At 39.5% G+C, this 25067-nt stretch overlaps 1 protein-coding gene across 1 annotated transcript in view; it reads left to right on the top strand.

Moving 5' to 3' along the window:
* The first annotated feature begins 8229 nt into the window (after positions 1 to 8229).
* LOC127446625 (opsin-3-like) overlaps positions 8230 to 25067 on the top strand; it is a 73333-nt gene continuing 56495 nt past the window's right edge. The window contains exon 1 of the mRNA XM_051707702.1: positions 8230 to 8894. Coding sequence (XP_051563662.1) covers positions 8525 to 8894 — 370 coding nt within the window. The 5' untranslated portion in view covers positions 8230 to 8524. The remainder of the gene's footprint in view (positions 8895 to 25067) is intronic.

Raw genomic sequence — 25067 nt, 5'->3', positions numbered from 1 at the left:
TGCACCATTTTGCTGACAAAGTCACTTATGTCTTTGATGTCCAACTGTAGACAGTACTGTATTTAATTGTACTTCTTATATAACAGCTGATAATCAACCATCCTAAGAAGTCTTCACATTAATACCAAAATTTTAGTATTACAGTAAAACTTACACTATTCAATACATTTCATGTCACGTTCGCTTTTTCTCCCAGCGTTACAAATGGGATAAATACGCCTCCGAAGGGTACTTTGAATGGGGAACAATTATGGCCTATCACTATGTTGAAGGGTTGTTCCAAACCAAAGGGCTCATAAATAGCTGCTTCGAAGGGTCCTTCAAAATGGGCATTTCCATAGGGTTCAACAGAAGGGCACGTCGCTGCCAAGTGGACCAGGAGCATAAGTCAGAAATATGGAGGTTTGCCATGTGTAACTTAAACCAGCTGCAACAGAAATCTGTTTCTATAAACAAAAACATGTGACATCCCTTCATCTCCATTGTCAACAAAAGCTTTTAATTATAATAAACTTTTAAACCCTTTGATTTTTGTTTGAAACCGGTTAATGCTTGTTTTATCTTAATGTCAGAGAGCGAGACAAAGGGATCCAAGAGCAGAGGAATAGTTCAAGGATTTAACAATAAATTGTAACATCAACTTGGCTGGCGAAGAGTGGAAAACCCAGCACAAGACGCAGTAAGCAGGAGATAGGTGTTGATTGATGCATGTGCGTCGTGGCAGTGCAGTGAGCAGATCCATGAGGAATCCTCCGTGAAGAGTGTTCGTAGGCGAGTGTATGCGTTGTGGTAGTCAGGAGCAGATCCATGAGGAATCTTCCACTGAAGCGTTGAGAGTGCAGAGAACAAGTGCACAGCAGACTAGAAGGTAACCACACTCCCGACACGCAGGCAGAGACGAGAAATCCTCCGTTGAAGATTCGTGAGCGCAGAGAATAAGTGTACAGCAAACTGGAAGGTAACCACACTCCCAACACGCAGGCAGAGATGGGCAACCAACAGACACGACCAACTAGGCAGAAAGAGCGAGGTAAGTTACTTCACACCAAACAACAATCTAGCAAAGATACTGACACAACGAAGGGATTAAGTAGGCAGTGAATCAGTGGAGAACCAGGTGTTGCTAGCACGCTAATTAGTGGCATGTTAAGCATTTCCCTGAGAACAATCAGTGTTCCTATGGAAACACTGATCATGCATGCCGGCAGCACCTGAGACACATGAGGGAGAGAAATAACAAAACAATCAGAACAAACCGACGAACTCACCAGAACTGTGACATTTAATGTATATTCGCTGGATCAGTTATTCTAAAGGAGTTTAAATAAAATAATAATACAAAGTGGCATTTTATTTATTTAATAAATGCAATTTGTTACATTTGTTACAATACATTTGTTTATTGGTTTCTTTTTTATTAAAATAAATAAAACATACATTTTTAAACATGAAGCTTAAATTTTTCATAAAGCCATAAAGATTTAAACAATTTATTTTCAGTTTATATTCTGAAAGCAGTTAATGATGCAAAATCATGAGTAAATATTTCTGATTAGGTGCAGGTGATGGTCATTAGCGTCAGCCTTTGTGCAACGGTAGCAGCTCCTTTGGCTTGGATAGATGACGCTGAAGGGTGTTATGATTACTGATATTTTTGAGCCCTACACCCTTCAAGCCTCCGAAGCTCTCGCTCTAAAGGGTAAACCCTCTGAAGGGATTAGGGCATAAGGATGAGCCCTTCGGAATTGAACGCACCCTATGACACCATCGGTTAGGTTTTAGTTTAAGGTTAGGGTAGAGGAACAGCAGACTTTGTTGATTTGAAACTTGATAGAGCATTAACCGTCAAAACCTCATCTGTTTTTCATCTCACATTAGTTTTGTATAACACTTTTAGTTAGGTTTAGGTTTAATGTTTAGGGTAGGGAGGTAGGTTTTGTTGATTTAAAACTCAAAACAGCATTAACCTTAAAAACCTCATCTGTTTGTGAAACTTTAATTTGTTTTTAGTGCCACTCAGTAGACATTTCACTTGCTGAGATACGTTTAAGGAACGACTTAATGTCATTTCACAAGAATGTCGACACAGTCTCGTAATTTTCATGAGATCAGTGGATCAACAATTTCTTGTCACTGAGCAACATGTAGACTGCCAGCCTGTCTGAATACAGACAAGCGGAATGGCACAAATAGTGATGCATCCCAGTGCTGTTATACCTACAGTTGAAGTCAGAAGTTTACATACACTAAGGTTGAAGTCATTAAAACTCATTTTTTTAACCACTCCACAGATTTCATATTAGCAAACTATAGATTTGGCAAGTCGTTTAGGACATCATCTACTTTGTGCATGACATGAGTTATTTTTCCAACAATTGTTTACAGACAGACTGTTTCACTTTTAATTGACAATATCATAATTCCCGTGGGTCAGAAGTTTACATACACCAAGTTAACTGTGCCTTTAAGCAGCTTGGAAAATTCCAGAAAATGATGTCAATGATGTCTTTAGGAAATTAGCCAATTAGCTTCTGATAGGCTAATTGGCTAATTGGAGTCAATTGGAGGTGTACCGGCGGATGTATTTTAAGGCCTACCTTCAAACTCAGTGCCTCTTTGCTGGACATCATGGGAAAATCAAAAGAAATCAGCCAAGACCTCAGAAAAATCATTGTGGACCTCCACAAGTCTGGTTCATCATTGGGAGCAATTTCCAAATGTCTGAAGGTGCCATATTCATCTGTACAAACAATAGTACGCAAGTATAAATACCATGGGACTATGTAGCCATCATACAGTTTAGGAAGGAGATGCATTCTGTTTCATAGAGATGAACGTAGTTTGGTGTGAAAACCACAAATTAATCCCAGAACAACAGCAAAGGACCTTGTGAAGATGCTGGAGGAAACGGGTAGACAAGTATCTATTTCCACAGTAAAATGAGTCCTTTATCGGCATAAACTGAAAGGCTGCTCAGCAAGGAAGAAGCTACTGCTCCAAAACCACAATAAAAAAAGCCAGACTATAGTTTGCAAGTGCACATGGGGACAAAGATCTTACTTTTTGGAGAAATGCCCTCTGGTCTGATGAAACAAAAATGTAACTGTTTGGCCATAATGACCATCATTATGTTTGGAGGAAAAAGGTTGAGGCTTGCAAGCCAAAGATCACCATCCTAACCGTGAAGCATAGGGGTGGCAGCATCATATTGTGGGGGTGCTTTGCTGCAGGAGGGACTGGTGCACTTCACAAAACAGATGGCATCATGAAGAAGGAAAATTATGTGGATATATTGAAGCAACATCTCAAGACATCAGCCAGGAAGTTAAAGCTTGGTCACAAATGGGCCTTCTAAATGGACAATGATCCCGAGCATACCTCCAAAGTTGTGGCAAATGGCTTAAGGACAACAAAGTTAAGGTATTGGAGTGGCCATCACAAAGCCCTGTCTGAAGGAATGGGCCCAAATTCCAGCAACTTATTGTGAGAAGCTTTTGACCCAAGTTAATCAATTTAAAGGCAATGCTACCAAATACTAACATAGTGTATGTAAACTGCTGACCACTGGGAATGTGATGAAAGAAATAAAAGCTTAAATAATCATTCTCTCTACTATTATTCTGACATTTCACATTCTTAAAATAAAGTAGTGATCCTAACTGACCTAAGACAAGTAATGTTTTCTACGATTAAATGTCAGTAATTGTGAAAAACTGAGTTTAAATGTATTAGTCCAAGTGTATGTAAACTTCTGACTTCAACTGTATTCTGAATACTCAGGAATGCCACTTTTTCAATCAGATTAGAGAACCAAAACAACTTTATAATTCACAACTGCCAATGAAAACTTGCAAAAAATTAATTGAGTTCATTAAGTTTTCACATAATGAACATGAGGCTGGTTTGCAAGGAATTAATAATGTGAAAGGAAATTAAAAGCTTTTTAATCTGGCAGTTGATTGATAAACTTTGAGCTACTGTATGACAATTTGCTGCCTTTAAAACAATATCCCCAAATAATTTCAGGGGCCGATATCTTACAGCAACATTCAGTCATCAGTTTCCCTGTTAGCCCATAGTATTTTCTGTCAAATCATTCTAGATTTTTTTAGATTCATGACCTTTTGGTCTTTTTTGCATTTCTTTCACTCATGTCACAAAACAAAAAATCATGTCACTCCACACTACAGTGATCATATATAAGCACCAAAAACAGACTCAATAATGGACCTCAGTCTCATCTCAAATGTCAGACTTCTCAAGATGAGAGATCATATTGTCATACTGTATGTTTTCCAGATGTCCATGAGTCATGGCCATGAGGAACCTTAAAGGAATAGTTCACCCCAAAATTTTAATTCATTCATAATCTACTCAACATCGTATCATTCTAAAACTTCCTTTGTTTTCCTTTGTTCCGGAGCATAAAAGGAGAAATTCTAATGAACGCTGCATTTTTTTTAATACAATGATAGGTGATTGTATTGAAAAGACCAAATATTTCATTAAAAAATATTATTGTTTCTCACCAAAATCTCTTATACCTTACAGACGGGACATGATACTTTTGTTTCCTTTTTTTTAGCTTTAAGTTGAATCACTATCCACTGCTATTGTATGAAGATGGACTGGAATATTCACTGAAACATTTGTGGTTAGGTAGGTTAAATAATTGAATACGCATCTCTAAAAAATGTCAGCCCACAGCCTGTTTGCCCAGGCGATAGTCATGTGACTCAGCCACTGAAATGTGCCTTTACTAATGTGATGTCATGCTGTTTGGTGATGTATTTACTATATATGTCTTGTGTCTGTATGTCAGACAGCAGGAAGACACATAACAAGGTTAATCGATGCATTATGAATTTACTGGCCTGGAAATTTTAGCTTTTAGTATGGGCATAATTGACTAACTTTGTTAATTGACTTAACAAAGCATGACTAGACAGGGTCAGGGTGAGCATAAATCCATGAATAACATGAATGGTAAATTGAAATGCCTGGACAAGGACAAAAAAATCTTGGAACCTGTCTTTCTTAGCCTGCAGAATATCAAGAATAACAGAATATCGATGCTACAAAATTGTAAAGTAAAGGAATACCTTTAAACCTTAACCAGTAACTGTGGAGACATAATGCCAAGTGGATATAAGATTTAGACCAATCTTTTTTATCTATAACTTGCATGCAATATCCAGTGTGTTTCTGCTGCTACTAGAGTAATTCAGAATTTTCTAAGATTAGCTACAACCACTCCACAATTAGGGAAACCTGTACATAATGGGATAGCTATTTAAAAAGTATTTTTGTCAGCTCCCTGAGTCATGAATCAGTATATTGTGAACACAAATTCAAGCACTAGCAAGGGTGTCGATCCACTGAACATCAGGACACTTATGACTCAATAACCTGCAACACAATTATGAGGTCGCACATTAAAACACAGCTGGTATTAATAATCAACAACATCACTGTATAAAATACACTATTGTGCATTATATGCAGTAGATATTAAAGTGAACCATGATATTATTAAACAGAAATTACATAAAGGAACAAATAAAAATAAAAAATAAAAAAATTCTTAGAACTATAACACCACATACTCAGTGAACACTTTATTAGGAACACCTGTACACCTACTTATTCATGTGATTATCTACCTCTCTATACAATTGTAGTGAGCAGTATAGCATCTTAGAATGCAGAACACGTCGAACCTTGAGGCGGATGGGCTACATAAGCAGAAGACCATGTTGGGCATTTTATTAGGACCATAGTGTTCCTAATAAAGTTCTTAGTGAGTGTACATTAATGTTAAGGCTTTATAAAGGGGTTCATTAATTACTAATAAGCCATTTACAAATAACCAAATGCCTTCAAAAATGCACAAATAATGACTTCAAAATGAATAATGACTAATATGCCTATACCAAATAATAGAAAATTAAAATCTAATAGAAATAAGAAATCTGAGCTTGTCAAGAGTAACATTGACTAAAGCCCTATTCGGACGGAACTCATTTACCTGAGGAGGTTAAGGAAATTTGTGTTTCTTAAAGGTACTTTAAGCGATTTTAGTGTTCTGAAGCTTTCACGTGACTGAGCTGTTGAATTAGCTACGCCCCCTCATCCCAAAACCCTGCCCTCCAAAGATAATTTTGAGACCAAAACCGAGCAAAAGAGCAGCATTGTTTGTTTCTGTGGCTGTCAAATTCAACAGTGGCACAATAGCGCCCTCAACTTACAAACATTACGAATCATAGCCTCAATGATCCGCTTCAAATACAACACTATGAGAACGAGCAAAACGCTTCTCCTCATGTATTTTGACCTACATGATATGCCATTAAGATTGTACTTATGCACACCAATCTTCTGCATGCTGCATGCCTTTCAGTTTGGATGTAGATTTTTTGCCATCCGACAAAAAAGAAAATAAATTTAAATTAAAAAGGAGTGCCAAATCGCGGAAACTGCTAAGACTGGCCACTGTAATATCACCGTCAGGTAAGATACTCACCTTAATTTCTCAGCTCAATTATGTAGTTTTATAATTACATAATTCACAGATAAGTATTGCTTATTTCATTGGGTTTATTATAAGAAGCCACTTCAATAAACTCATGTGAATTGAATTTTAATAGGCTTTTTAAAATAAGTAATTTTTAATGTATAATTAATAAATTACAATTAAATCAATAAATTAAATTTGTTTTAAAATGATAATTTTAAATTTGAACTGATAAAGTTTACAAGATACGTTAATTTTATCACCTAAATTATGTGTTCAACCTTCTGTAAAGTCCATATCTAGAAAACAGACACACCTCTGTAATAAACACTGAGATCTTTAGTCCCGTCTGAATCAGTACATAAAATCTCAGATGTCGGATGATACTAATTGTAACTCAAATGTCATTCAGAAAACTAATCCCATCCGAATAGGGCTTAAGATACTATATCATTTATAGTTTCCACTTTTTGAAATGTCGATGCTAATGTTTAAAACCTTTCTGAGAGAGATATACAGCTGACTACTGTACAAATGGAATAAAGTCACATTTAAGATGGGCTTTTCATTTCGTTTTGACACACTTCCGGTTTAAGCCCAACCCACCTCCGCTATCCGAATAGAGCGCAACAGTCTGGTTCCGGAAATAAAAATTCCATTCATTTTTCCCATAGACAAATTGATTTTCAACGATAACTTATAAACCTTTAAAGACAGACCTACCATGAGCTACGAGGTTGTTCATCGATGGTATATGCTTCCGTTGAAGCCATCCGTCTGCTTTATCTCAACTTCACTGTTTAAAAATTGTAAACAACTACATTACCCATGATACAGTAGAGAAAGATCCACCAATCAGAGAACCACGTCCAACGAAACCCGCGAAACATGGCTCAGAGCGACCGCACACTCCCATGACGCATTGTGAATGACGCAATCGAGTCGGTTTCCCTTCACCATTTAACTGCTTAGATATATGTACATATTGGGATATTTTGCAACAAACGCCAAATATATTGTTTCTATACTTATAATCAACAACCTAAAATCAATAATTTTATATATTCCAATCATTTTTTATTCAATAACATAATTCACAATGCTTCATGGGATTGTAGTCCATGCCCTCAGTAAAGACGGTAAGTACACAGACTTATAATAATTCTAATATTGTAAAGTTTGTAGGATTTTTCTATCATGCACATCACAGATTAAAAATAATTTAAAAAAACTCAATTTCTTTTAAAGACAGAAAATAATGCTGTGCCATCACACATTTCTGTCAATTTCTGCAAAATACCACATTTGTTACAGTTATAATTAGGCTACTTCAATAAGAACTACTTCAACTACCGACATTTATTATTGTAGTTAATTATCGCCATGGTGCTCTAAAGGCAATTATGCACATAAGAGCTCTGACATTTTCCAAGTGTGCTGAAGAGAAGGCAAACTGGCACTACCAAACCAACGCATTAAAGCACCACAAGAAGAAAAAGAGGAGGCGGTGCCGCTTAATTTGGTTCAAATGGGATGCTTCTTATTAACTGTTACAGTACTTTTTTCTATTTGACTCACTCAGTAAAATTTGAGAGTCGTTTTTTCTGCGAAAACAATCCCTATTGATTTGTGGTTTAAAATAGCAGTGGTACAGTGGGAGGCGTGACTTTATAGCAACAGCGGCAACCTCTGGATATTCTGTGATGAACTAGGAGCACTGCGCCTTTTTATTTGGGGGTCTGAGCCCTGCAACTTAATTCCCACTCAGTTGAGACAGTTGTGTGGATTTGACGACTCCAGTCGAAGAAACTCGAATTGATCTTCTTGACTACATGTGGACCCTTTACAAAACTTCACATAATTAACATTGTCTTAAGGTCAGATGTTATAATTCCCTCACTCATTTGTGGAGAAGCTCCGAAATAATTTCCTGACTCGCTCTTGGCAACATCCCCATGCATCATGCGTGCAATAAAAGTAATTTGAGCTGAATGCTAATGTTAAGCAAAGATGTTTTCTGAAGAGGCTAATTTAAGTCATGCTTCCAATGGGTCCGATGAGGACTTGCTGTCTGCGCTGGATCAAGACTGGAGCGACACTCCGGCAGAGAGACTATCACGGACGGGGCATAATGTGGTCGCCGTTATTTTGGGATCTATAATGATATTCGGCATGCTCAACAATTTCATCGTCCTCGTTCTTTTTTGTAAATTCAAGACTCTGCGGACTCCTGCGAACATGCTCCTGCTCAATATCAGTGTGAGTGACATGCTCGTGTGTCTGTTCGGCACCACGCTCAGCTTCGCGGCCAGTATCCGCGGCCGGTGGCTGGTAGGAAGACACGGGTGCATGTGGTATGGGTTCGTCAACTCCTGCTTTGGTGAGTAAAGAAAGAAAGAAAAACATGGGTTACAACGGGGCTGAAAGAACCCCGGGGAAGAAGGCACTCTTGATTTTATCATCATCATCAACCCCCCCCCCCCCCCCCCCCCCCCACACACACACACACACACACACTGCAAACTATTCCTGATCCATTAGATAATTGCGTGCAATGTCTAAAATTGTAATTTTATCTTATATTTCTTTATTTTTAAAATACTGCAAATTTATGGAGCCAATGATAATTTCTGAAACTCCCACATTTATTTTGAGACAAAATACTTATTTGTTATTTTCAGATTTGTTCAAGGTGATTATATTAAAAGTTTTGTAATAACTGTCCAACAAGTGAAAGGATAGTATATGGGGGTAAAAAGCTTCCCTGTTTCAGGGGCTAAAGGCTCATATAAAACATTGTTTTTCTTTAGAGTTTGAATAGATTTGTTATAAAGAATGTTCAAAGTGGGCTCACACTGGCTGATCCAGTTACAATGAAGATTATTTGTTTATAAAATACTTAAGATGTCATGAAATTCCAAATGTGGTTGAAATAAATAGAAAATGGTTAACCCTATTCTGAAGTGATTATTTTGTGAATGTACCAATCTTAATTTGTTACTCAATAAAGCATCTTGGTGTATTTGCCTTAGTTGACAACTTTTGCCCTTTAACTATTGTCCCTATATTTACATTACATCACTATACCCCCCTTGGGGGCTTTCTCACCATATATAAAAAAAAAAAAAAAACTTCCTTTATTTTTAAAAAAAACCTTTTTAATACAAATTATGTTGCTCTATCAATATATATATATATATATATATATATATATATATATATATATATATATATATGGTTGGTTTGGTTCATGGCTCACAACTCTTTTATAAAGGATTTTACTAAAATTCTGTGGAAGAAATTATTGGATTCATTTTGAACGAATCTTTTATGTGACTCAGAAGAACGAGTAGTCTCAGAGAGTGATTCATTCATTTTGTGTTGACCGCGCATGTGCATTGCGCAACCTCCGTTCTTTGTTTCGTGAAAACCGCATAGGCACTGTACAGAAAACAGAAATGATTAGTTCACCTTTCAACTCGGTCCGAGTCGTTCGTTCTTTTGTCACGTGACAGCCGTATACGCTATGCATTGCACACACAGGAAACAGAAATGATTAGTTCACCTCTCGAGTCTTCTAGTCCGAGTCGTTCGTTAATTTGTCACGGGACAGCCGTATATGCTATGCACATACGGCTGTCACGTGACAAAATAACGAACGACTCAGACTAGAAGAACTAGGTGAACTAATAATTTTTTTCTCATAATTTGTCCTTGGCTGCATTATAAATGTTTTCCTTATTGGGACTATAATCAAAGTTTGTGTAAGTAGACATGTTGGGGGGATTTGGCTATTGAAAATGTAACATTTTAATTTAATTCTGCTCAAATGAACAAAATGAACTAAATGACTTGAAAAAAGATTCGTTCATTTTGCTGAACGAGACTCAAAGATTCAGGTCAGTAAAATGATCCGATCTTCCCATCACTAGCTGAAGAGAAGGCAAACTTGCACTACCAAACCAACGCATTAAAGCACCACAAGAAGAAAAAGAGGCGGGTGCCGCTTAATTTGATTCAAATGGGATGCTTCTTGTTAACCGTTACAGTACTTTTTAGTAAGTGAGCACTGCAACATATATTGTATTTACTCAGCAAAACAGCATGTCAAGATGAAATGTGCAGGCTACTTAGTTTTATTTGACTCACTGAGTACCAATGTACCAATCTTAATGTGTTACTCAATTAAGCATCTTGATGTATTTGCCTATATATATACAGTTGTGCTCAAAAGTTTGCATACCCTTGGAGAATTGGTAATATATGTACCATTTTTAAAGAAAACATGAGTGAGCAGGCAAAACACATTTCTTTTATTTCTTATGGGATTCATATTCAGCTGTAGGTTATAACAGAATGGCACAATCATAAAACAAAACATGGCAACGAAGAAAAAAATGAAATGACCCCTGTTCAATAGTCTGCATACCCTTAGTTCTTAATACTGTGTATTGCCCCCTTTAGTATCAATGACAGCATGCAGTCTTTTGTAATAGTTGTCTATGAGGCCCCAAATTCTTGTAGGTGGTATAGCTGCCCGTTCATCTTGGCAAAATGCCTCCAGGTCATGCAAAGTCTTTGGTCGTCTTGCATGAACCACACGTTTGAGATCTCCCCAGAGTGGCTCGATGATATTAAGGTCAGGAGACTGTGATGGCCACTCCAGAACCTTCACCTTTTTCTGCTTTAACCACTGGAGGGTCAACTTGGCCTTGTGCTTAGGGTCATTGTCGTGCTGGAAAGTCCAAGAGCGTCCCATGCGCAGCTTTCATGCAGAAGAATGCAAATGGTCTGCCAGTATTTTCTGATAACATGCTGCATTCATCTTGCCATCAATTTTCACAAAAGGCAAGATGCATTTAGAGCTCACACACCCCCAAAACATCAGTGAGCCACCACCATGCTTCACAGTGGGGAAGGTATTCTTTTCACTATAGTCCTTGTTGACCCCTCTCCAAACATAGCGCTTATGGTTGTGACCATAAAGCTCTATTTTGGTCTCGTCCCCCCAAATTACAGTGTGCCAGAAGCTGTGAGGCGTGTCAAGGTGTTATCGGGCATATTGTAACCGGGCTTTTTTTGTGGCATTGGCACAGTAAAGGCTTCTTTCTGGTAACTTGACCATGCAGCTAATTTTTGTTCAAGTATTGTGCTCCTTGAAACAACCACATCATCTTTTTCCAGAACAGCCTGTATTTCTTCTGAGGTTACCTGTGGGTTTTTCTTTGTATCCCGAACAATTCTTCTGGCAGTTGTGGCTGAAATCTTTCTTGGTCTACATGACCTTGGCTTGGTATCAAGAGATCCCCGAATTTTCCACTTTTTAATAAGTGATTTAACAGTACTGACTGGCATTTTCAAGGCTTTGGATATCTTTTTATATCCTTTTCCATCTTTATAAAGTTCCATTACCTTGTTACGCAGGTCTTTTGACAGTTCTTTTCTGCTCCCCATGGCTCAGTATCTAGCCTGCTCAGTGCATCCATATGAGAGCTAACAAACTCATTGACTATTTATACACAGACACTAATTGCAATTTAAAAAGCCACAGGTGTGTGAAATTTACCTTTAATTGCCATTTAAACCTGTGTGTGTCACCTTGTTTGTCTGTAACAAGGCCAAACATTCAAAGGTATTTAAACTTTTGATCAGGGCCATTTGGGTGATTTATTTTATCGTTATGATTTAAAAAGGAGCCAAACAACTATGTGATAATAAATGGCTTCATATGATCACTATCCTTAAATAAAAGACATGATCAGTCATATTTTCAAAATCAATGCCAAAATTTCACAATTTCTGCCAGGGTATGCAAACTTTTGAGCACAACTGTATATATATATATATATATATATATATATATATATATATATATATATATATATATATATATATATATATATAAAGGAAGAGTGTTTTGATTAATTATTATTATTTATTTATTTTTTAAATTAAATTTTAAATTATTATTATTATTATTATTATTATTATTATTATTATTATTATTAATATGTTGCTTTTCTGTTGGGTAAACAAGTGGACACAATACAACCACACTGACATGTATTCAAGCAGGCTACTTTGCATTTTATTGTCATTTGTTTCATTTAATATTTAGTCCTTTCAGATGGAAAACATTTATACATATAAATGATGTGATCCAAAGTGCATTTGAACAGTGGTGAAACACTTTCTTATGATGCGTTACATTCATATGAGCAGACAGAGAATTAAGTTTGAGTAAGTTTGGCGCAGAAGAAATAGAAATAAACCTTGTGTAAATTATCAGCTTTATGCTAAGCTAAAATGCTATTTCTAGCCATTTTACATGCACGTTACCAGGCACGATCGTATTTTTTACCAAGAAAATTCACGTTGGATCTTAATTTCTTTTATTCTAGTAAGACCTTTGATATTAGGGCAAAAAATTTAAAAAATTGTTTTAATGTTTTCCTGTAAAAATATCTAAAAATCCTTAAAACAAGATCAATTAGATTAATCTTGTTTTAGAAAAAACACTGCATAAGATATTTAGGTTTTTAAGAGAATGTATTTTTAACATGTGTATTTTGACTTATAGTCAAAACATGTTAAAAAATCTACCAGTGCTGAAGAAGTATTTCAAAGTATTTAGAATACTTTACTGACCTTGAGTAATCTAACGAATACATTACAAATTACATTTTACAGCATGTATTCTGTAATCTGTAGTGGAATACATTTTAAAAGTAACCCTCCCAACCCTGCCAATGTCTGTTGAGCAATGAAACGGCAATGGCCAATCAGAGCCGCTTAAATTAGTCCTCCTTCCTATCAGTAATGACAACTGATCCTAATGCGCAAGTTTTAAACCGGCTGAATGCCCAGATGCTTGCTTTATGTTCCACCTCTGTTCGCGGTGGCACACGGAAATTTATACTGAAGAAACATCACCTGACACTCGAAAAGAAGCTGTAGAACAAGAGCGAAAAGCACTTTGGAATTATTTTGCATTCATGGCATATTGCACCGCTCGCTTTGAACGTAGAATATACTGCAAATGAGCAACACAACAAAAGTAAAACGCTCCCATTCTAATCAAGACATAGACAAGGGAAGTAAATAATTGATTTATTATGCTGATTAGACAGCTTAGTTTTTAATGAGAGCTTTCGCGAGAGTGCAGAACTTTGTATGGAGCGTCACTGAGCTCGCATTGAAATGCAGATCTCAAACAGTGTAAACCTGCAGTGAGTGACAGCAGTCATTGTAATGGGAGAGTTTATCACGTTGCTCGATTTCTGTGTACAATTTATTGTCATGTTAATAAGTAGGCCAATGTGAATTTGATTTGTACAAAATAGCAATAAAGTAATTCAGCTTAACTCTTCTAAATTTGTTTTGGAGGTGTAGCCAACATAAAGAATATGGCATGAATAGCATATTTCAGGAATCACCGTCATTGTTATCGCGTCTGCTCTAATAAAAGATTTTTACAATTTTCACGAATCTCACAAACTCCGATCGCAAATGACTGTTTTTAATTTCCAATATACCCTGTCTCGCCACCAAAGGGCTTACTGAACGCAATAAGTAATTTGGTCAATTTAAATCGGCTGTTGATAATTTGAATATTGAATATGTCATATTATTTCCTGTACGTGGACTAATAATTTAAGCAGTATTTTAACAATAATTTAATTTATTCTATACCATAGATATCCTTTTAAAATAATTTTTATTTGGCCTAACATTAACAAACATTTTTACAATATTTAATGCTTAAAATATGCTTAAAAGAAACTGGAGCGCTGCTCATATCCAACATTGAAATCTGCTACTTGCAGAACCGCACGGTTGCTTAATTTGTGATGTCACGGTAATTTAATATTTTAATCGACATTAATTATCACGATTACAGTATCAAGGGCAATAATCGACAATTACGATTTTTGCTATAATCGTGCTGCCCTAGCCAGAATGATGTTGTTCAAATGTAATAACACAAGAACACATGTGGCTATTGAAATGGAATTTGTTCCTGGTTGCTTGATTTATTCAGAACACCAATGAAATGATAGCATTATTAAATTAATAATCATATGACTGGGGGTAAAGCTCAGGGGCCAAACAAACAGATTGCAGTGAGCATACAGGCAGTCAAATAATATTTAAAATAATTCAGCTGACCCTCGTCATGGATGACATGCCTGTTTCATATTCAGACAATGCTGAACAGAGAAATAATAATACAAATAAACTTGTTTCAATTAATGTGTTTTGTACAGTAATACATGCTGAGGGTAGAGCAGTAAGCCTTAGGGTCAAGTGCTTTACTAATTTTCTAACACTGCATTGGTCTTGCTCTGTTCACGCTTTCTTAATATAGGTATTCAACTAGCTTCTCGGACTAATGGTGAGCTGGAAAGATCACATGATGTGCTGTGAAAAGATGGAAACAAGTTATAGGCATGTTTGGAGATGATAAGGGCTTTATCTGCAGGTTTGAATGTAACTCATAACATGTGGCTTGTGGATAAGAGTATAGATCCTACTTTGAGCAAAGCCAGGAACCCTTTACTGTACATTCCTTTCTCTCTCTATCTTTGTGGAATGTCAGTGATATTCAAATTTTTTTTTTGTGCCATACAAAATTCCTTGATAAAAGAAACTGTTAAACCTCCCTGTATAAATCAGTCTATAATTGCTGAAAAGTATTATTATTATTTGTTTTGTTAATGTATTCATGTATTAATGATTAATGCATTAATGAACTCTTTAAATCATGTGCTATCAGTAACTAATACATTTTAAATTATCTTGGGTTAATATCTGGAGTGTTATAAATATTCTTTAAAATATTTATTTTGTATGGTCAAAATGTTTTGTATATATAATCTCATCTCAGTCTCTTGTATGTTGGACAGAAAAAAGCTTGAAAACAGAAAAACAGCTTGGAAAAAAACAGCTAGCACAGTGTAGTTGTTGAACAATGAGTTCAATGTACAGACAACTTTCTTTATGAAGTTTTTGTTTGTGAACACACACATGGGTTGTGCTGTGCCATAAGTAAACCAGTAATGGCTCACACATGACAGCGGACAGCAACTCTGGGTAACTTTCCCGTCACCTTTGAAGAAATGAAAACATAGCGGTAGTTCTGTCAGGAAGACTTGTAGTGGCATACACCATTCATTCAATTCAGGCATCTCATCCAATCATAATCCAGCATCTTCTTTATAACTTTGCAGCTGTCGGTTATCGCTCATCATGTGCATTGTTTTCAACCCCATTCACCCCTTCACCACCAGTTTAGGTCCTGTCCTGCTGTAGGGGTAGGTTACTCTCCCCTGACATCATCGTCTTCTGGCAGGATCTGACGGTTCAAGAGAGAATCTGAGCAAACTATTAGAGAAAAAGGAAACTAGTCTATCTCCATATTATTATTATTCTCATTTATTCTGGTAGAAATGCAATGTGAAGGTTGTACAAAGTAACATTTATCTTTAACAACGCTATCAAAGTGAATACCAGCCACAACAACAGTGCTAACAGATTTAGAATGTATCACATAACTGTCACACTACAGGGCGAAGATGGCATTTTCAAACTTAATGGGAGAGTGTTTTCAATGTCAAAAACATTATAATTATAATAATTTTCTTTATTTATCACACATTATACATTTGCACATATACAGTGAAATTCTTCTTTTTTTCACATATCCCAGCTAGGCTGGGGTCAGAGTGCAGGGTCAGCCATGATACGGCACCCCTGGAGCAGATAGGGTCAAGGGCCTTGCTCAAGGGCCCAACAGTGGCATCTTGGCAGTGCTGGGGCTTGAACCCCCGACCTTCTGATTAGTAACCCAGAGCCTTAACCGCTGAGCTACCACTGCCATCTCACTTCGGACAGAAGGCCAAAACGTAGAGAAAAAGATGCGTTTTCAAACGAAAACATATTAGTCTGGATGTGGCCTTAATCTGCCAATCCAGTCACACTCCACAGGTGATGCAACACCCAGGGTTGTCCAGAGGACTCTGCCCATGTCCTGCCATGTTGTCCAGTAACACTTTGCATTATCATGTTATTAATAATTAACACATTTTCCCCCATGTTGCATTATTCAGGTCTGTCCTCTACGGTGTGGAGGTCATGGGATGGATTGTTAGAAATCTGGCAGGACAGTAATGGACTGTGCTTGATGTAAGAAGTGCTTGACTACCACAGTGAGTGACAGAAACATACTTATAGGACTGCATTCTATGTAGAGTTACAAAGGTGACTTTGGGATATTGTAACAGAGTGTCATGAAAGCTCATAATACTTTGCAACGTAAGATATCTTACGACTTGGTATGAAAAGGGTGCAAGTTTTTATTTCCATTGAGACCAACCATTCAACAAATAGAGTTTCAAATCGAGACAATACAGGCATCAAATTTTATATTAGCCTTCCATGCAACACTTTATCTTAAGAAAAAATGTCCATAAACAAATTCTATTACTCATTCCATATTTATTTATGCCCAGAAAATTGCTGATATACTGTATGTAATTAACCTGAAACATGATTCCATTGTCTTGTTCCAAGCAACTATGTTTTTGTTTCTAAACATATTTTCATAGTAAATTCATTGTTACGTTTAGGGTTTGAGTAAGGGATATGACTTTATGGTTAGTTTTAGGCCACATCCATTCTAATCCATTTTCAGTTTCCTAATGTCATTGTTTTCCAAAGTATGTCTATTTTCTTCCATGGAAAAAAAAACACACAGTTCCATTGTGGATGAGAGTCGTAAATGTAGTGAAATTCAATGCGTTTCCAAACGAAAATTTATTATTATTGACCAGAGGTGGTTCTAGGGTAAGTTGATATTCGGGGCTTCGCCCAAACCTTTGTGGATTAGTATGGGGCCATCCTTTAAAGAAATATCGGAATATAATACACTTTATAATAAAAATTGTAATGTTACATCTATGGAGTGTCAAGTAAATATTTAAATATTACTGAAACTAAACTAAAAGGTCCCACAAACTCAATAATCATAAGTCGTGTGCTTTTAACACTATGTACTTTAAAACGTTATTTAAAAAAAATTGTACCTTGCAGCTTTCCGTAGTTCGATGCACATTGTATACAACTGACAGTTTAATATCCTATTATTAATTTGGCTGGTGTTTTAAGTTAGTTAAGAAGATAATAGGCTGTAAATAGACCAAAATAGGTAATTATGAGAAAAAACAGTTGCCAGATTTGCCCAAGTTTGCAAGGTTCATGGCATTGTTTCTTAATAAAAGAATTCTGCAAATGTCTTGGCTCATGAATTAAAGTTTGCAAATTCCTCAAGCACATCTATATTACTTTTTTTTTTCAGGATTATATATCTAAATATTTACTCAAGCATACCTTTGGTGGCCTGGATGTGGCCTTAGGATTAGGTATGGGGTCTGGGTTCGACATTAAACTTAAGGAAAATCAGATGAACGCTCATTCAAATCCCTATGTTTCTCTGTCTACCATATTTCCGTGTTAATTTTGAAACAGTTTGACTGTTCAGAAAGGTCTTGCATTCTATTGTCAAGAACCTTAACTAATTGGAACATCTGAGAGATTTAGGGGTTTGTGATGTAAGAAACTACCCACTAGTCCAATGACACTATCCAATGGAATGGCAGAACATATCTTATGTGTTACTGTCTTTTCTGATACGCTGAAATAACACTTGAACTGTTAGAATTTGTTTGCCATTTTAGTTTAATTCTCTTATTAATTTCAACTGACTCCAATTATGAAAACCTCGATGTTGTACAGATATTTTAATTATATTGATCATGGTTATTGAAACTTATGTTAGACACTTGATTAAATCAATCAGCCACTGGAGTAAGCATATATAAGCCGTGGCTTACCTCCGTTCTATGACTGTCCTTCCGGCATTTGACCCCGCCCTCAAGCCCACAAACATGTCCGAAATAGAGCTCTTCTTGTCTGACCAAGAATCCTTTGAACTCGCCAAGACTTCATCACAACCCATCGAACCCAGGACTGTGTCTCCATCCACCAACACAGCCACTGAACTACTGACGTCGTTCCGGGGGTCGTCAGCCCACCTGTGCAGGCTCCCATACTCCTAGACGCTGGAGTCTCCCATCGCCACCTCATTCGAGACCATCTCAATCCTCCACATCAACTGCGTCCACTCCTCCGGCCCATCCAGCCATTCCAAACATTTCCAAATTCTAGGGTGACCATACGTCCTCTTTTTCAGACCTTAAAAAAGGGTCCGGCCGGGATTACTAAATTTGTGAAAATGTCTGGGATTCGGCTTTAGTTGCATTATGATGTGCATCTGATCTAATACTTAATTGTGTGTGTGCACATATTTGTATTGCTTTAACCCCTCTTTGTAAGTCCCGCCTTCTCACACACCAATTGGTCAATTATAAGAGGTTCTTAACTCTCTCCAAAGGAAGAAGAGGGAGCCGGATAACAATCCAACGTAAGTCTCTTTATTTTCACAAAAACTTGTTGCTTTCAGCTAACACTCAAACACACACACACAGCTTTGTGCGTCTCTCTCTCTCTCTCTCTCCCGGCGGTCTGGACTGCCCTTTTAAATCCCTCTCCACTCTCACTGCAAACACAAAATAGCTGTAAGAGGTGATTTCTCACAGGTGTCAATCCTTAATGTACTCACTCTCTCTGGCTCGCTTTCCACAGACGTTGCTCGGCCATGCCCCTATCACCACATACCACCATTGCCCAACTCAGGCCGGGGAGCCATCCGGCCTGTCACTTACTTACAAACCCTCTCCCCCCTCATTACTGGAGAGGAAATCCGCAACAGCCATCTGCGCCCCGCCCTGTGGACCACCTCAAATTTAAATGGCTAGTGAGCAAGATATCAACGAGTGATCTGCGCATTGGCATCCTTCATGCGATGGAGCCACTGGAGCGGGGCGTGGTCCGAACAGAGGATGAAAGCACGTCCCAACAGTACCGGAGGGTGAGGACCGCCCACTTGATGGCCAAACACTCCTTCTCGATTGTGCTGTACTTAGTCTCTTTCATTGAGAGCTTGCAACTAATTTACAGCACAGGGCACTCCTCCCCTCCACCATCTGGGACAGTACCGCTCCCAACCCCCTGTCTGATGCACCCAACTACAAGATAAAAGGGAGAGAGATGTCAGGAGAGTGCAATAACGGCCTGATGCAAAGTGCAGCTTTAACTTGCGTGAATGCCTGCTGACATGATGCCATCCACTGGACTGGTTCTGGTGCCCCCTTTTTAGTAAGATTAGTCAGTGATCAGGTGATGGTCGAATAATTAGGCACAAACCTATGATAATAGCCAGCCAGCCCCAGGAACTGTCTCACCTCCTTTTTGGTCTTAGGTCTCGGGCAGGCTCCAATTGCTCAAGTCTTATCAATTTGGGGCCGCACCTGTCCTTGACCTAAGTGGGAGCCCAGATACCATACATCCACCCATCCAATTGCACACTTCTTAGGGTTTGCCGTGAGTCCCGCCCATCTCAGCAACTTCAGGACAGACCGCAGGTGCCACAGCCAATTGTTACTGTAAATAATGTTGTCATCCAGATAGACAGTGATGTAAGCAGAGTGCGGTCTGAGGATTCTATCCTTGAGCTGCTGAAACGTAGCCGGGGCCCCAAACAAACCGAAAGGGAGGGTGAAAAATTGGTGTAAGCTAAATGGTGTGGAAAATGACGTTTTATCATGGGACATGGGAGTTCAGGGGATCTGCCAATATCCCTTCGTTAAATCCAGTGCTGAATAAAAGTGAGCCACGCCTAACCGATCGAGCATTTAATCAATCTGAGGCATTGGGTATGCATCAAATTTAGACGCCGCATTTACTTTTCTATAATACACACAGAAACGGACCGAACCGTCACTCTTCGGAACCAATACCACCGGACTGGCCCAGTCACTGTGGGATTCATCTATTACCCCCCTATCTAGTGTGGCCTTTATTTATTCCCGAACTACTTTTTTTGTGCTCGAGTAACTGGTAGGGACGACTGCGTACCACTACACCTGGGGTTGTTTCGATATGGTGCTCTATGAGATTCGTACAACCGGGAAGAGGCAAGAACACATCAGAGAATTCTCCTTGCAGCCTGGCAACTTCCCTGTCTTGTGACGTTGAGAGGGTGACTCGATATGTGGCTTTTAAGTTCATCTCCGATCTGAGCTCCTCCCTTTCTGGAACCACCATCACGAAAGTCACGGTTTTAGGAGATTGAGGTGGTAAATCTGATGTGCTCCACCTCTATCCATTCATTTAACCTCATAATCGATTTCCGTGACTCGCTGTGTGACCTCAAAGGGCCCTTACCACATGGTGAGTAATTTAGTGCTCGATGTGGGCAGTAATACAAGAACTTTATCTCCTGGTGCAAATTCCCATAGCCAAGTACCCCAATTATACAACCGGCTTTGACGTTCTTAAGCCTGGAGCAAATTCTCCTGTGTTAATTGCCCCAGTGTGTGGAGTTTTGTTCTCAGGTCAAGAACATATTGAATTTCAATTTTGTTGTTTGAAGGTCCCTCCTCCAAATTTTCCCTTAGGACGTCGAGCACGCCGTGCGGTCGACACCCTTACAATAATTCAAATGGGGAGAACCCTGTGGAGGCTTGCAGGACTTCTTGAACTGCAAATAATAGGGGCTTGAGCCATTTGTCCCAATTTTGAGCATCTTCGTGCACGAACGTATTAATCATATTTTTTAGTGTCTGATTAATCACTCGACATAGCCGTCCATTTGGGGGTTATAAACGCTGGTCCGATCAATTTAATCCCCATTAATTCATACAGTTTGCATAGTGTACGTGACATAAACGTTGTGCCTTGATCAGTTAGGATTTCTTTCAGAATCCCCACTCGGGAGATTATTCTGAAGAGTGCCTCCACAACACTATGTGTTGAAATGTTGCACAGAGGCACTGCTAATGGATATTGGAATCCCTGCGTGCCATCCGCTCTAATGGCCCAACGAGGTCCATACCAATTAGTTCAAAGGGGACCTCGATCAACGGAAGGGGATGCAATGGTGCTCATGGGGTCGCCAGCAGATTCACCAGCTGACATTCACGGCATGTCACACACCATCTGCGAACACCCCCGTGAATGCCCGGCCAATAGAAACAACCATTAGATGGTGCAGTGTTTTTTCATGCCCTAAGTGACCTGCCATCGGATTGTAATGAGCCATCTGGAATAAAATTTCCTTGATAATTGAAAAATATGGATATGCGAGCATGATGTCTGGCTGGAGATGTTGACCATCAATCACTTTCACTTGATCAAAGGCATGCCTAAGGGTCTCGTCTCGCATCTGCTCCAGAGGGATATCCCCTGCAAGGAATCCTGTAAAGGCTGGGGAAGCCGAAACTTCCACCTCCCTTACGTCATTCTGACATGGAGCTGAAGTAGATGGCCTGTGAATCGCAAATCACACACCAAGACACTTTGTTACAGGACCCATCCACACAAATTTCTCTCAATAAAGCTGTAAATGCTGGCCAATTCGTAACCAAGATTAGTGGATGGGTGATGTCACTAATGGGTAATTGTGAACATCCCCGTGCACACACCTTACCTTCACCCGCTGGCTTGTATCTAACGCCTCGGACTGAATCAAGCTTTGGCAAATGGAGGTTTGATTACAAAATGAATCCACCAAGGCTTGATATGTACCCCCCTTTATACTCACAGGTATATGCTCGTGCTCGATCAGGGGCGGCCTGTGGTGCGTCGGGGTCCTGGACCAATGTCTCCACCTTCATCGTGGGGCATCTGTCCTGGAAATGCCCCACAACCCCGCAACTCCAGCAGACCGGCCCAGACTTCACGCCCACAACTGCGGCAGTGGATTCACCAGCCTGTGGGGAAGATCGGAGAGGTTTAGGGAAAGCCAGCGAGATGAATGGCCCACGGGACAGGGGAACCGGTTTTGGGGAAGGAATTCCCTGTTTCTGGGGAGCAGGAACAGGACGAGCTGAAAAGGAGGGGGAGGAAAGGGAGAAAGAGGGAGAGAGAGAGAGAAAGGCTTGCTGTCCCCAGGATACACCGCTATATGGTCCTCAGCCAACTGGATCACCTCCTCCAGTGACACCGGACAGTTGCACTGGACCCACTCCAACATCCCCTTCGGCAGTTGGGAGACGAACTGCTCCAGCACCAAGATGTTGATGATGTTGTCAGCATCGCCCTCCTCCTCAGCAAGCAACCACTGCTGGCAGGCATCACGGGGCTGTTGTGCAAAGGCAAATGGGCGACCGACCTTGCTCAGCATCATTGTGCGGAAACGCTTGCGGTGCTGTTCCGGGCTGCGGCCAACCCATTGCAGGATGGCTTTATTCAAATTGGAATACTCCAGGAGGTTGACACTGGGAGTTGTTGTGCCACGATCTGAGCTACCCCAGACAGCAGCAGTAGCAGATGGACCACCCACTGTGAGCCTGGCCACTTCAGGACTCTGGCCGTATGCTCGAAGAGCTCCAGGAAGGTTTTCAGGTCTTCCTGTGGTTTTATCTTCACGAGCATCACATGGGGTCCTGCTGCTGGGGTTATGGCTGAAGCCCCCTCCTGGGGCAGCAAGCTCAAAAACACCTGCCAGTCCTCCACTTGGGCCTGAAGGAGCACCTTGAAATGCTTCTTTTTCCACAGTTGTTGCTCGGCCATGCCCCTATTACCACAGTCTTAATTCAGATCGTCAAAAAATCCCCTGGAACTTCCAGATCATCACAGTTTTCGGCCGCTTCCACTCACCAAAATCAAGGTTTTAACTCAGATTCGACCCTGTCTTCATCCTGCACTAGAAAAGGCCAATGTTCTCATCTACTCTCTCTTCCTCTCCAGCCTCTCCCCAACACAGCTCTGCCATTCGCCGGGCGCTTCAATTCAAGAATCTCCTCCCCCTCCCTTTCTGCCTCACTTCCACATCTCAGGCTCCGTCTATCCAATCAGCTATCTCTAACCCTCCTCTGTTTTCTTTCCTGTTGGTAACTGGAGCTGAACCTAGAGTGAGACTGCTTCCACAAGTGTCAATCGCTCCAGTTCTGTATTTTCCTGCTTCTGTTCTGCCTACTATCTTCTATCCTACCAATCTGCCTATCTCAGGAGCCAACTCTAACGTGAGCCTGCCTCCGCAAGTGACAATGGCCCAGGCTCCATTTCCTCCCAGCACTTCGCTGCAGGCTCGTCCTTCTTACACCCTCTACACAGCAACACCCCTGGCCATTCTCATGAATGCCACTGCAATGGAGCCTCCTAACAACTCCTAAAATATTGCTAATAATACTCGAGCTCAAATTCTTTCAGGTGCCGAAATAGACCTCTCTGCACTCCTATCTCTCTTCCCTCCTGGTGATTTGAATCAGCTAATAGACTGCGGCGATATTTCTGCAGCAGAGTAGTTCACTTTTCTTCAGGCAGAAAGGTTTGCAATAATTTTAACGATGGTAGTTGTAATAGGCAGCGATGTCATTTCCTGCATGTTTGTAATTATTGTGGCAGTGCACATACCCACTCCATCTGCCTTGAAACCAGAGAAAAATATCTCTCTACTCCTGTTAATGTCTCCTACCTAGCTAAAGAATTAGCTAATCACCCTGACACTCACTTTACCAATTATCTGCTGTCCGGTCTTAAACTTGGCTTTAATCCCTGACTAGACAGCCTACCCTCCACAATTATTATTTGTGATAATTTACAGTCTGCACTCACTGAACCAGAGGTAGTAGATAACCTCATCCATAAAGAAGTCTTATGATCGGTCCATTTGAAGCTCCCCCATTAAAAGCATTCCGCATTAGCCCTATCGGGGTGGCCACCAAACAAAATTTTCAGGAAAAATGCACACAATTATTGATCTCTCAGCCCCCCACAATTCTCCTTATCTGAGCATTAACAGTCTGATTCCTCTTGAAGAATTCTCCCTCCACTATCACAGCATCGATCAAACAATTAAAATGATCAAAAGCATCGGCCACGGAGCTTGGCTCGCTAAAGTCGATATTACGCCAGCATTTAAAGTTATGCCCATCCACCCCAACTTCTGGCATCTTTTTGGAGTAAGTCGAACATTCAGCTGCAAAAGCAGCCCCAAAATATTTGACACTTTCTCTGAAGCGATCTGCTGAATCCTGTCTAACAATCACGCAATTCCTTACATAGTACACCTGCTCGATGATTTTCTCATAATTTTATCCCACAAAGTGATTCCAGCAGCTCACTTGTGCACTGTTCAGAAAATTTTCTCTGACCTGGGAATTCCCATCACACAAGAAAAAACAGCAGGTACAGCTACTTCCATTGAGTTTTTAGGCATCCATCTTGACTCAAATTAATTCCAAGGCTCTTTGCCTACAGAGAAAATTGATAGAATAATTCTAATCTCATCCAACCTCTTATCTAGACAAAACTGCTCCAAACGAGAGCTCCTCTCCCTCCTTGGCCATCTAAACTTCGCTATGCGCATAATTCCTCAAGGTCCCCCTTTCATCTCCCACCTCCTTTCTCTTGCCTCTGCTGTTCATGCATT

Source organism: Myxocyprinus asiaticus, chromosome 9, assembly GCF_019703515.2.
Source record: "Myxocyprinus asiaticus isolate MX2 ecotype Aquarium Trade chromosome 9, UBuf_Myxa_2, whole genome shotgun sequence".
In the NCBI taxonomy this organism is placed as follows: domain Eukaryota; kingdom Metazoa; phylum Chordata; class Actinopteri; order Cypriniformes; family Catostomidae; genus Myxocyprinus; species Myxocyprinus asiaticus.
This window is presented reverse-complemented; position numbering and strand designations above follow the sequence as displayed.